The sequence below is a fragment of the Artemia franciscana genome, chromosome 7 (assembly GCF_032884065.1).
Source record: "Artemia franciscana chromosome 7, ASM3288406v1, whole genome shotgun sequence".
Taxonomy (NCBI): Eukaryota; Metazoa; Arthropoda; class Branchiopoda; order Anostraca; family Artemiidae; genus Artemia; species Artemia franciscana.
In genome coordinates, this window is record NC_088869.1 from 61,290,495 (window position 1) to 61,304,792 (window position 14,298).

Here is a 14,298-nt window from a genome sequence, read left to right on the forward strand (position 1 = left end):
GGGAAGGAATTTTGGTACTTGTGTATTATACGCCACTCACTCAAGTTTACGCTGCGTAAAACTCGAAAACAAACTGGTTGCTTCGGTAGTTTCTTTCAGCTTAGCGCGAGATAAGACAAAGACAAATGACATAATAGATGGGAGATATATTTTTACAGTTATTTTATAGAATTTCAAAAACACCTTATTATTCTAATTAAACGACCATTTGCGTTTCATGAATCGTTCTTAAAGAATTAGGACACTAAGTCAAAATTTAGTGTAAAAAGTAAGGTCTTGTGGTCTTGTAGAAGGGGAAACTCCTTTCATATACGTGATAATATCTGTCCATTTATGTTCTGATTTTGCTCCTTACTTTCACTTGAAAAAACTTTTCTTTGAATTTAATTTCTGATCGCTTTTAAACAATACCGGGAAATCCGGCTCCCTCTCCATGAAAATTCCGGTACCTGTGTATTATACGTCACCCACTCAAGTTTATGATGTGTAAAACTCGAGAACAAACCGGTTTCTTCGTTTCTTGAGAAACAAATTTGGGCTATGTATTTAAAAGTTGGGGGGGTAAAGTAGAGCGGGCCTGCATACAAAATGTGTTAAGACAATTATTCTGCATATTATGAAGCAAGAAATGTTTTCTGACTTCAAACCGCCCAAATACTTTACCCCACCCCTCCTTATATGAAAATATATAACCCAAATCATATATTTCCCACCTATTCTCTCCTTCTGTCTTGTCTAACGCTAAGCTTAAGGAAATTAACGATAAAAACCGGTTTTGTAATGCGTGAATGAATGAACAACTTGAGCGGTAGTGGGTTTATCATACAAATACCTAGAAAAGATATGATTATAAAAAAAAGAAGAAAACAGACAGAATTTTTCGACGTAAACTACATATTTCTTTAATTCGGACTTTTTATTGTGGAACTGTTTCATAGAGTTAAGTGGTGTTGCAATTATCAAGTTTAAATCTTTACGGTGTTTTTCAATTTACCCCTTTGCTAACGCACAGTTGCAAAATATATACACAGAGAAACTAGATGGGGTTTGCCATTACAAGCAACAGTCTGTCTTGTCTTGCGCTAAGCTGAAAGAAACTACCGAAGAAACCGGTTTGTTCTATTTTCGGCGGAAAGTATTTTCTGGGGTGGGGGGTATTTTAGGGGGGCTAAACGCCTAGAACCCTAATTTTAGCCAATCAGATTTTTATTTACAATAAAAATTTTAATCGGCTGAAAAATTCTACGAAAACTCCTGATATGCTCAAGCTAGCGCTAGATATATCTAGGTATTAGTAAAATCTCATTGTGAATGGGCCTTAAAATTCAAATGATTGATAATTCATTTCCTGTTTCTGATGCTGTTGTTTATCTGGGGTTACCCTATTATGCTTCATTTCGAGATCCGAAGTCTAGAATAATTATAAGTGCCCAAGCAAAAAATTAGAAAGGGATTTTGTTCAATAATACAGTTATGTGGTATCTATCGTCGTGGCATTTTAGGCTCTCTTATCTATCCTACCCTTCTTTTTCAAGATTTTTTAAATCTGTCATTCTTCAATTAGCGTTTTCTATTTTAAATATTGTAATTTTTTATTTGGTTTTCAATTTCTTTCCCAACGCTGAATTAGTTCCGAGATTTAAGATAAAAGTACTGTTAGAATTAGATATGGTTGAAGTCTATTAATTTTTATCGTAGGTCTGAAAATATTCTCTCTAAGCATAATCTTTTCACTATTTTTTAGAATTTAAATAACGTTTGATATTTTTTCGTATATTTTAATCGGTTATGTTTCTACGCCTGTTGTAAGTAGTGGCTTTGGTCCATTTTTTTTAAACCGTCTTTGAAATTTCATTTATGTACCTTACATACTCCTCGATTTTGAGGGAAATAATGAATTAATATATTTTTGGTAGGCTATAATAATAATAATTTTTTTTTTATATATATTTGTATATACGCAGTAGAAGCCACAATTCTAGATAGATAATAGATTATAAGAGGATTTTATATCTAAATTACTTGTTATTCATGGCACAGCAATCAAAAACCACAAAGCTATCAAACTGTAGTTTGGTTAACCCATGCTTGAGACAGAGGACCAAGTTCGTGGTTTCAAGAAATTCAGTCGAAATACCGCAGATGAAGATAAAAAGAATAGAAATCGATCGGGATTACCTGGTAAACAGCCTTCGCAGATTGTTAATCATACAAAATACTGGAAATGGAAACGAAAACGTAATTAAGAGATCTTGTGACACGCTTACAATTCAGTGGTGTCCATTCTACTACCCCAGCACCATCTACACGAGGGATATCTCCATTTTCTGGCAAATCATAATTTCGGTATTCTTTTCCAAAAAAAAAATGGTAATTTTGTCCAAAAAAGGTGGTAATTTTTTCGATTTTTTTTTCAACGAAAATCTCCAAAAAAAAAAATGCCAAAAAGTTTAATGAGAATATCGAAAAGATTTTTTGAAATTTAGGGGAATCTAGAGGAGGGTATATTCTCCACTTCGACAGAAATTCAAACAAGGCAACCAGGATTTATCTTTCTGTATTTTAATGAAGCAAATATTTTCATTTGATTATTATTACTATTTTACTTTCCTTTAACTTTTAATTATAATAAACAACACCAAGGAAAGTAAAATTGAAAACAAGTCTCTGTAGTTGCAATATATTATTCTCAAGCAGGGTTCGGTCAGGACCATATCCAGGATTTGTATTCAGAGGGAAGTGGACACAAAAAGATTAGTGATTATCACGGTTTCTGTTTGCAAAAACTTATTTACGTGTATTTGTGTTACTTTTGTACGAGTCGGACAAAATTTCGGAAAGGAGGAGGGGGGGGGGTCAAACCAGTTACCCTCCCTGGACACGGTTCTAGCTGGCATTGACAAATGTTAAACTTAAAGGAGCAGTAAAGAGGAAATGAATATTAGTTACATTTATGTTATTAACGAAATTAAGATGTCACATTATATGCATAGGTCAAATCCATAGAACTAGAAGGAGGATCAAATATACCAAAAGAGAAAACTTTTTCGGCTATATTTTGTCTTTGGGGGTCTTTCGGACCGATCCCAGAGGTTAGGGATGAGAGGTCAATCCCGGTATACCAAAAGTATTCTTGGTAAAAAAAGAAAAATAAATACAAAACAAATACCTATCCAGCACAAAATTTTTGGGAGGATTCATACAAGATATTTTTGGGGATTCACTTTTTGGAAATTTTTTGGGTTTGAAGGGTTCGAAGATATTTTGCCGGGATTCAAGGGGTATTGATGTCAAAAATAAAAATAAGCGAATTCATTATAATAAACAAAACAAAAATCATCGACATGTTATACGGCCAATAAAAGAGATTGGCTTTGCAAATGTCTTCTTTTCTTCAACATATACTGCTTTACTTTCTTCGAACCTATTAACGACCGCTAAAAGCTTGAAAAAGCACACGTAAAGATTAGTTATTAGCTTTTTGCGTGCAAGAAAAGAAGGGGAAAAAATAGGTAGTAACTACCAAAACTAAACTTGTCAAAATTTTAGTATTTTACGGTTTCAATTAGTGGTTTTGCCATGGGCTCTTCCTGTACGCCTTTGGCTCTGGTCAGCTTTCGTAGATTATATAGAAAACCGCAAGTTCTCCATTGCTACCGGCCCAAGAAGACAAAAACATCCTGAAGGCGTGTTTGTAGATAGAATACGATTTCAAAAACGTTTTTTTTTTTTCGAATTTTAAGGTCAGGTATCACAGGAAAATGAAGCGTGTGACACCCCCTCTGTCACAAATTTTATAAATACGTTTTTGGGATATTTTCGTTGAAGAATGCCTATTTTTTAGTTTTATTGAAAAGAATCTAAAAACAACAGATATTGAAAAATAAACAGCCCCTCTCCTTTAAATTTTAATGATTAAGCCCATTTCAAAGATACTATATATAGAGGATGGGGGTAGAAAATTCATAGGACCTTTTCGATTTTTAAATAGTTAAATCCAAAGAATCTCGCTAAAAATAGTTTTGTTTCATATGAATTTCTGGCCCCTCATTTTCTGACCAATTTGCAAACTCTAGTTGCAGCAGAAGAAGTAGAATAAACTTACCTCTATAATGGTGCTGTCTAACATAAGGCAATTGACCATGATGATTATAAAAGTCCTGACTTGCTTCTTGACTAATCACTGTATGTTGTGGCTGACTCACTGAATCTAAACTCTGGTATTCAGGTTCTTGATCAAAGGTAGGTGTCGTCTGGTAAGTATGCTCAAGTTGAGGAGGTGGCCCACCTCCTCCTTCTGTTCCACCCATTTCCCCTAACAAATGTAGGGGATCATTCGTTGAGGTGGAGAAGTTGCCTAGAATCAAAACGTATCACATGTTTTTGTATCAACCATATCATATATAACTTATAATATGATACGACAAACCCCCTAACCCTCTCTCTGGATACGACCTTGACTATATATGTTATTATTCAAATTAATTTGCGTTTTAAATGTAGTTTTTTATTTGTTTTTATCTTCCTCCTAAGGTGAATTTGAAATATCTGTCGTGTGTTAGCTTTTTTTTATCCAAATGAATAATCATATGTGCACGACTTGAAAGCGTCATCAAGAAATTCTCTTTGGAGGAAAAGGCTATTTTATTACCAAGGCCGTATCCCGGATTTTTGTTCGGGGGATTAAAATACAGATAAAAAGACATCATATTTTTCAAGGCATTAATATACGAATGCACGCCGTGATGTTATCCGATAAAAACTGAGGGTATGTACAATACTGAAGAATTGTTAACAATTATTTGATTGTAAAATAAACAATGACTGAAGTTCAAAAGAAAATCATGCGATCAAATGGTATGCGTGCCCTTCAAGGACAGCTTACTCCCAGAACAGCATTACCAATTGTTGTTAATGTACCAGAGTCATACAAGTGAGAATACTCCAACATGATCTTTCCAGCAATCTGAAATTTGAAATTTCGCTGGAGCATGGGGTAGTCGGTAAAAAAAATCGAACAGAAAAATAGGAAAAATCGAAACTGGTTCTATCTTTGTTTAACTCATAAAGACGTTTAAGCATATTAAACTTGATAGCAAGATGTACCTTGAAACAGCAATCATTCCGATAGCAATCTTTCCCACAGTTAATTCTCCATAACTGGCTACTACACCTCACGCAGTAATTCATTCTGTGAATTTCACATGTAAATTTCATTGAAAAACTGCTTTGAGTAAAAGTACACTTAGTAAAAACAAACAGAAAAACTAGTTCCCATTCTGTCAATATGGCTTTTGTCCTTTACAATAGGAGTTAACTATGTACGAAGAACTTAGGTTCTCAGGCCAATTAACAAATACTTTTAATAAACAACATCTAACACGGCTACTTCCTCCTGTGGTAACTTTATCAAAATAAAAAGTTCCTATGGATTACGAAGGTACAATTCACGCGCAGTTCCCCATTTAGCAGCACAATCATTAATTATCATTTATAACAAATCATTAATCATTATCAATAAATCCTTATTATAAATCAAAATACAGAAATTAGTAACCTTGATATTGTTCATTATAATATTTTTTCTATTGTAAATTACTCTCTTAAAGTAATGACAGTGATCAAGCAAGGTTCTGAAACGCAGTCACTTTGAAATAGGGAGGAGGATTTGTTATGTTTTCCAGAGAATTTGCCTACGGATTGTTCTGGGTACCCAACTCACAGATCATACCTCAAATAGTAGGCTGTACGAAAGTTTGGTTCAATCCTGCTTTCTAGGGCTATAATGAGAGAAAGGATGATATGGCTAGGACATGCTCTTTATTTTCACAAAAATGCTTTCCTTTTTTGAATAGATTTGGAAAAGTCTCTAAGAATAAGATTAGTATCATAATTCTGGATCGGTGAATTGGTAAGTCTGAAGCCATTATTCCAATTATACAAGTATCTTGTCCTCTCGGTATAGGTTACAGTTGCAGACTTAAAAAAAAATCCAATGTCTCCCAGGGAACATAAACCTTAAGAAGAAGAAGAAAGGCCCATTTGCTTCTCAACTATGAAAGAAGAGAATTTTCAGGTTAATGAAAAAACCATTGAATGGCTAAAAATTTAAATTGAAGCAAAAAGAACTAGTATGATTGATAAAGTTATCTGAGATAGTAGACAGGCAACGTTTTAGTATTTAGAGAACGTGATGGATGGGCATTAAAATAAACTGAAGAATCGTTGAATATTTGAGTAGCCTATAAAAACCACTTAGAAGATGAGGAATTGTACCAAGTTTTTGATTAGCTTGTTCATAAAGGTATTTTTGTTTTACTTAAGATATGGACTACGTCAAATGTAGAAAAGATGTTATTTGAAAAGTAAGAAGAAAAAATACAGATAAAACAGAAAGATGTCATCGTAAACTACATATTTCTTTGCTTCGGACTTCTATTACAGAATTGCTTACTGGAGATAAGCGTTGTTCCAATTATCAAGCTTGAATTTAATTTACGGTACTTTTCGATTTATCCCATTGCTGCTAAGGTATAGTTGCAGAATTAACACAGAGAGAAAACAGTCTATACATCTTCTCAGAATAAAACTTGTATTTCATTTACTGGTGTATTTTTACTATCTTACTTAATACTTTGGTATATTTTTATGCAGAAAATAAGTTTAAATTCTGCTCTTTTTAATTAAATTCATACTGTCTGATATTATAAAACGAATTTAATTTTATTCATTTTCAGTTTAAGATTTGTTCTAACTAAAATAGTGCGGTCAACACATGCATAGTTTTAATGCATCGACTTTGTTTAAGCTTAGGGTTTTTTAAGGAGTTTTTCAAGAAATTTCCTGCACAATTTTAAGAGTTAAAATTTAAAATTCGATGTTTTGTTCGTGACTTAAAGTGTTTTTTTTTGTAATTGTTTACCCTAAAGCGTTTTTTTTAAATATACAATAGATCATAAGGGCGATTAAATGGGGGACTCGTCTACACTAGTGTGCAAATCGTTGCAATCATGCTTCGTATTAGGCATATTAGGTCACATTAGACATTTCTACAAATGCCAGACATTTCAGATAATTGCCAAAAAGGGTTTTCTAAGTTGTTCTCAAAGGGGGATCAGTAAGATAATGTAGATGAGGAGGCTTCAAGTGCAATGGAACATACATTGCCCTCCCAATCCTCGCTTTGAATGCACATCAACAAATCCTTCCCATTTATTTAACCGTCACGTTTATGATGTCATATCGCCCCAATCGCACCTAAAGGTCGCATGTGACACTTTCAAACTTTTGAGAGAATTACCAATTCTCTCAAAAGGAGGGCTCAGCAAGGAGGAGCTTTTTGAAAAAAAAATATACCAGTAATATGCTGAAGCAGACGTTATAGCCACTGGCTGTGGACCCATTCATGAATGCCCAGGAGAATTAGAGAAGGGACGACAAAATAGACAAAAGGAACAATTAAGTCTCTAAATGACAGAAAGTCAATTAAGCCATTTGAATTTAGAGACAAAAACCTTTAGTAAGCAACGGCGAAAGTGATTAGCATAGGGAAGAGATTTAAATGTGTTTAAACCTACGAAAGACCAATTCAAGAAAGCTTAAATTTGTTGATAACGATGATGATGGTAAAAGGAGTTCTCTCTTTCTGCATAGGCGTACCTTGAGGACCAGCGTTGAATTGTTAGATTCTTCTTGAATAAGTTAGGTGCTCTAGGAGGCAGGGGTCTCCTCAGAAGTCATCCTCTAAATTTATTAAATATACCTAAAGTAAATCTGGACTTTGGAAATATTTGGGGTATGGGCACACTTTAAACAGATGATAAATAAAGTCAAGTTTCGAAGGAGCATCCACTTTTCACTACATGGTGTACAGCTCAGATCGACACGTGTGCCGCAATTTGCCTGGCTCGTCACAGTTTCTGCCAGACTTGAAACACTTCCACCACGCGTCACCATGCGTGCATGATTTCTGAAAGTGGGCGCCCCTTGTAGGATTTAATTTCTTATGAAACACAATCAGCAGGACTAGAGACATGGGACTTGGTGACGATTCAATTTTTTTTACAAAACAATTTTCAATAGCCCAGTTGAAATAACCTCCTTGTCTAGGCAGGGGCTGTGCTCCCACCCCTGGATTTCGAATAATGATTTTTTTTTTGCATTTTCATTGAAAATACAGTAGGTCACTTTTCTTTGTACTCCAAACTAAATTACACACATTAAACACATTACACACACACACACACATACATATATATATATATATATATATATATATATATATATATATATATATATATATATATATATATATATATAGACGGTTCCATAGACATTTCGAAAGTGCTATAAATGCGGAAGACCATAGACAGTTCCGAAAGTGCTATAATAGCCCAAATTTGCGTGCTACATAGCAATATCCGGTGATAGAGTCCAAATACTGAATGTAGGCTAATGGTGCAAAAACAGGACTTTCGTGCTACTGGTGGCAACTCTGAGCACGTTCTACCGTGCTAAACATAATTAATTAGTGCCAAAATAGTACTTTTGTGCTACATGTGGCAACCCTGCGTATATATATATCTACTTCAACGTGTACTAAAATTATGACACCTGTTCCGGTGTTACTTCTCATAGACCCTTTTTGATTCTGCAATATATCACATCCAACATATCACGTAACTATAGTCAGGACACTTCAAAGCATTACTTAATTATATACTTACAAGATAATGGATATAAATGTGTATTCATTACTACTTCTTAAGTCTCCCTGAGAAGATTTGGAAGAGATTTGTAAACCGCGTATTCAAACTGAACCGGTCAAGTGAAAGGAATAGTAGCTAACACAGTTGCCACTTTAAAATTATTCCTTTCAAAATGACGTTCGAAAAACATACATCCTTCATTTTAGAGGAAATTAAATTAAAAAAACAAGTTTTTTTAACTGCAAGTAAGGAGCGACATTAAAACTTAAAACGAACAGAAATTATTCCGTATATGGAAGGGGTTGTCCCCACCTCAACGCCTCACTCTTTACGCTAAAGTTTGACTCTTTCTCACAACTCTATAAAACAATAAAAAATTTAGCGTAAAGAGCGAGGCGTTGAGGAGGGGACAATCCCTTTCATATATGGGATACTTTCTGTTCGTTTTAAGTTTTAACGTCGCTCCTTACTTGCAGTAAAAAAGCTGGGTTTTTTTATTTAATTTCTGAACGTTTTTGAATTAATGCATGCTTTAATTTTGCCTCATCGCACATGAATAATTCAAACGAAATTTGCATGTTATTTTTTTGCTAAATGGCTTTCTCATAGTTTTGATCGGACGATTTTGATATTATTATATTATATTACGATTTATATTACGATTTATATTACGATTTTGATAGTTACCTTCCAATTTTCAATTGCTTAAAAGTGCAAATAGATATTTTTTTACCAACGTTTTTGCTAGTAATAAACATACGTACCTTACGAATTAACTTACGTAACGAGAGGCGAGAGGTTTCGCCCCCTCGTCAATACCTCGCTCTTTACGCTAAAGCTTGAATTTTGTCCAAATCCTTAAGAATGAACCCTGAATCAACAAAGGCCGTAGAATAAATAGTTGAAATTACTAAAAATGCTTTAGCGTAAAGAGCAAGGTATTGCGGAGAAGACGAACCCCCTTATGTACGTAATATTTTATGTTCGTTTTAAGTTTAAATGCTGCTCATTACTTCCAGTTGAAAAAATTATTTATTTTCTCATTGTTTTTTTTTTTTCAAATAATGCTAGAAAATCCTGCGCCCCCTTCATGGAAATTCTCTTCCCTCATGATAAATTCCTCCATGGAAAGATCCTCCTACGTAATACCCTCCCCCGACCCAGCCCCACCCCAACGCGAAAAAATCCCCCTGAAAACCTCTGTGCGCTTCATAATAACCATTACTATATTATGTAAACAATGGTCAAAGTTTGTAACTTGGAGCCCCTCCCCCAGGGAACGTGGGGGATTAAGCCGTCCCGAAAGAAATATTTATTAAGTTTTCGACTACAGTGAACAGATTGGCTATCTCAAACTTTTGATCTGGTGACTTTGAAAAAATTAGCGTGGGAGGGGGCAAAGGTGCCCTCCGATTTTTGGTCACTTAAAAAAGGCACTAGAACTTTTAATTTCCGTTAGAAGAAGCCCTCTCATGACATTCTAGGATCACTGGGTCGATACTATCACCCCTGGGAAAAAAAAACAACAAACAGATAAACACGCATCCATGATCTGTCTTCTGGCAAAAAATACAAAATTCCACAATTTTGTAGATAGGAGCTTGAAACTTCTACAGTAGGGTTCTCTGATACGCCGAATCTGATGGTGTGATTTTAGTTTTGTGACTTTGTGTCAAGATTCTAGGACTTTTAGTGGGTATTTCCCCCTATTTATAAATAAGGCAAATTTTCTCAGGCTCGTAGCTTTTGATGGGTAAGACTAAACTTGATGAAACTTATGTATTTAAAATCAGCATTAAAATGCGATTCTCTTTATATAACTATTGGGATCAAAATTCCATTTTTTTAGAGTTTCGGTTACTATTGAGCCGGGTCGCTCCTTAATACAGTTCGTTACCATGACCTGTTTGATTGTTCTGAGGGAAAGAAGAAAAAGTGGCCATGGTACCGTTGCGGTACGGTTGGTTAAAAAAATGTATTTAAAAAGACTCGTCTTCAAAATGGACTAAAAAGCAGGGACACGAAAGGCTTAGGGACACAAAAGGGATTGGAGTTAACATGACATATATCAAATTGATCAAAGTTATAAACACATAAATGAAAAAAAAGTCGGTGATTATATTTATTATTTTTGACTTTTCAGTCTTCCGATTTTATTACCATGAAACTATATTTATCCTTTTGCAGACATTTCTATCTTCATATTTCTATCTTTTATGACCTCTTCGCTTCCAATTGGAACTAGTTTGATTTCAAATTCGATTTTGAGTTCCTTAAATTTGTCTACTTTGATTTTGCCAAAGACAATGTTCTTATTGCTTCACAATCAAATCTTGCAATTATGACAAAAAAAGGAAATGAGATAAAACGGAAACGAGAAAAGCGAGCTAAAAAAAACAATACAGAACAAAATTATTATAAAACGATGGCTCAAATTCGGCATGATTTCTACAATTTTAGAGTAGGTAAGGGGAGAAATCAACAGGATTTTGGTACTTTAAGTAAGAAACTTGAAACAAATCATAAACCTTTAATAGATTTTTCAAATAATTATTGATAGAATCATTCGAACCATACTTCCTCATCATAAAAATAAACCGTGATAGAACTACTTAACGATACGGGACAGTGCTTTGCCACGAGTAAAAAAAAATATGTCATTCTAGTAGTGTCGTGTGTTCTGCAATCTCTAACACTGTTTACGTGTCTACTTTAGCGTGGTCTATATGAAGCAGATTTACATGTCCTCTTCAGGCGTACATCAAATATACTTATACATAAATACGCATAAGGTCTTTAGTATGGATAGTTTCACTATATGACAAAATTGGTACCATGACCTTCCCTGTCGTTTCGTCCACAATGGTTGCTGGCATGTGAATTAAATGTTCTATACACCGCTTTCTTCGTTGTCTGATAACACTGATTATGTTTGTTCGGTTTCTGAAATGCCAAATTTCCATGTTGGTGTTTCTGTCTGTCCAGTTAATATTTAGTTAGCGCGCTCGATTTGTAGGAGAAAATTCATGCTCGTATGACCTTTGGTAAGTTTTTACAAACAGGGTGAAAAAAAAAGATGGCAGCGCACACATTGAGAAATGTCCTTTATTCATTCACACTTGTTTCTCATCGGATAGCGGAGACGAAAACTAGATCTCTGAAGAAAAACTAGACTCACAAGACATCAATAAGAACTGCGGTAATATCCACGCTGCATAATACAGGACAAACTATTAAAAAAATAAAAAGCAACTTCATGCGTGCGTCTGAATGTGAGAAGTCCCCTCTAAGAACAGAATTCAGAAATAGCTGGAATACTCAGAGAAGCAAGGGACGGGGAAGAGCCTCGATACATCAATAATAGCATTCGACATAACTGAGAATACCCCAGGAACTGCATAGCCGAGAAGACTGAGATTCCATCCCGGAGTATCCGAGATGTTCAATACGCAAGAAGAGTCAGCCCCTCACTAATGAGATCTGAAGAAGAGTAATGTTAATGGTTGGATATAACGAAGTTCAGATCCCACTACACCGTTGTAAGGTCTCGCACCTAGCCTGTTCTGGGAATGGTTGAAAGGGATTTCTGAATTCACCGTGATCAGTCTCAAGACTTAGGACACCAATATCTTAATCCTTAGATTTTAGATTTTTTAGACAAAAGTAGTCTCGGTTATTTAAAAAGGACTCCATTTAAGTTCGTCTGAATGTTGGCCAGACAATCTAACAATTGCCAAACTGACGACTACGTTCGGCTTGACTTAGGTCGAGTCGAGTACCGTAGTTCAGGGTCGAGAAACACTTCGTTCATATGCAAATTTAAATAACTAGCAGTGGTAGATTTTTTTTTCTTTTTGAACGACAGGATTGTACAAATGACTATAACCCACACAACAGGAAGTGAGGTCAACCCCTTGAATCCACCGCTGATAACAAGTTCCGATTCCTATTGGCATAAGAAAGCATGTAGACCGAATAATCGGTCATATAAGAAGATTTGAGGACTGAGGAAATGTTATTAAACTTCATAAATCAACCAACTGGAGAAACACTGGAAAACTTGGAAATCTGATTTTCAGTAACTGAAGTGTCAGAATCTGATTTTCGCGTGCTCTTTAGATTTTGATAAGTGAGGTAGCTGAAGTAAAAACAATATTATTAACACAATTCCAAACCCGAGGTAAAATAACAAGTCTGGCGATTAGAAGAAGAAAAAAACTTGTTAACCGTGGGAAAATAAATACTTCTGGCTAAGTTTTTAGGTGAGAAAACAGTCTGAATAACTTCACTGCACACAAGGATGGCAAAAATTAAATTGTCACAGGCAATTTGTTATTTCTTTTTACTATGTATTACCTGTATTCCAAACAAACAAAAAAGTACCGATTGTTCTTAATAAGTTACTACATTTGCCATTGTCCTATTTATAGTATAATTATCAATCTTGTTTAATCAATTACCAACTAAATGCGAAAATTATTTGTGTTTGTTATAAGTTCAATTCTTTCTTTTTCTAACTTGTACCCGAAACACTTTACTTCGATTTTTTTTAAGATTCCTTGATTATAGACAACTGAAAAGAAATAGAAAACTGCATAGAAAACAGAGGGGGCAGTTGCCCAGGGTGAAGAAATTTTAAGGGCGAAAATTTCAAATAAATTATCTAGCGGTTATAACTATTTTGAAATTTGAAATTTTATTTATATTAAAATAAAACAGAGGGCGCAGTTAATAAATGAAAATAATCCATAAGTTATTAATAAATTGTAATAAATTAAGAAATTATTAAATGATAATAATTAAAATAATAATGAATAGAAAACTGTAAATCGGAATAAATTTAGTGTCAACAAGTTTTAGCAGATTTATGCGATAGTATATTGCCCAAAAAAATATAACTGGTAAGGGGGAATGGTACAGAGGGGAATTCTTCTCTTCAATAATCCGAGTTGTACCCATGTGTCACATAGTTTAATACCTTTGCTAATTTTTTTATTATCGATAAGTGTAGCCTATAATTCAACAATCCACAATTTAATACTTTAAATCGCGCCCTAATGAAACAGTTCGTTGTAAAGAACTGTAGCAAGGAGTTACCCGGCTCAATAGTAACCGAAACTCCACCCACTAAAATCCATAGAACCGTAACGAAAATCACACCATCAGATTCAGCGTATCAGAAAACCCTACTGCAGAAGTTTCAAGGTCCTATCTACAAAAATGTGGAATTTTGTATTTTATGCCAGAAGACAGATCACGGATGCGTGTTTATTTTTATTTATTATTACGAACAGCGGTAAGCATCAATGCTTTTTTGTTTGTTGTTTTTTCCCCAGGGGTGATCGCATCGACCCAGTGATCCTAAAATGTCGCGAGAGGGCTCATTCTAACAGAAATTAAAAGTTATAGAGCTCTTTTTAAGTGACCAAAAATTAGAGGGTACCTTGGCCCCCTCCCACGCTCATTCTGAGTATTCTGAGATAGACATTCTGTTCAGCGTAGTCAAAAACGTAATAACTATTTCTTTGGGAACGACTTAATCCCCGACAGTCCCCGGGGGAGGGGCTGCAATTTACAAACTTTGACCATT

At 34.7% G+C, this 14,298-nt stretch overlaps 1 protein-coding gene across 2 annotated transcripts in view; it reads right to left on the reverse strand.

Moving 5' to 3' along the window:
- Window positions 1-14,298, reverse strand: part of LOC136029566 (protein C-ets-1-like) — a 148,012-nt gene that overhangs the window by 16,922 nt on the left and 116,792 nt on the right. For both annotated transcript variants that reach the window (XM_065708054.1, XM_065708055.1), the window contains exon 5: window positions 4,106-4,357. In XM_065708054.1, coding sequence (XP_065564126.1) covers window positions 4,106-4,357 — 252 coding nt within the window. The remainder of the gene's footprint in view (window positions 1-4,105; window positions 4,358-14,298) is intronic.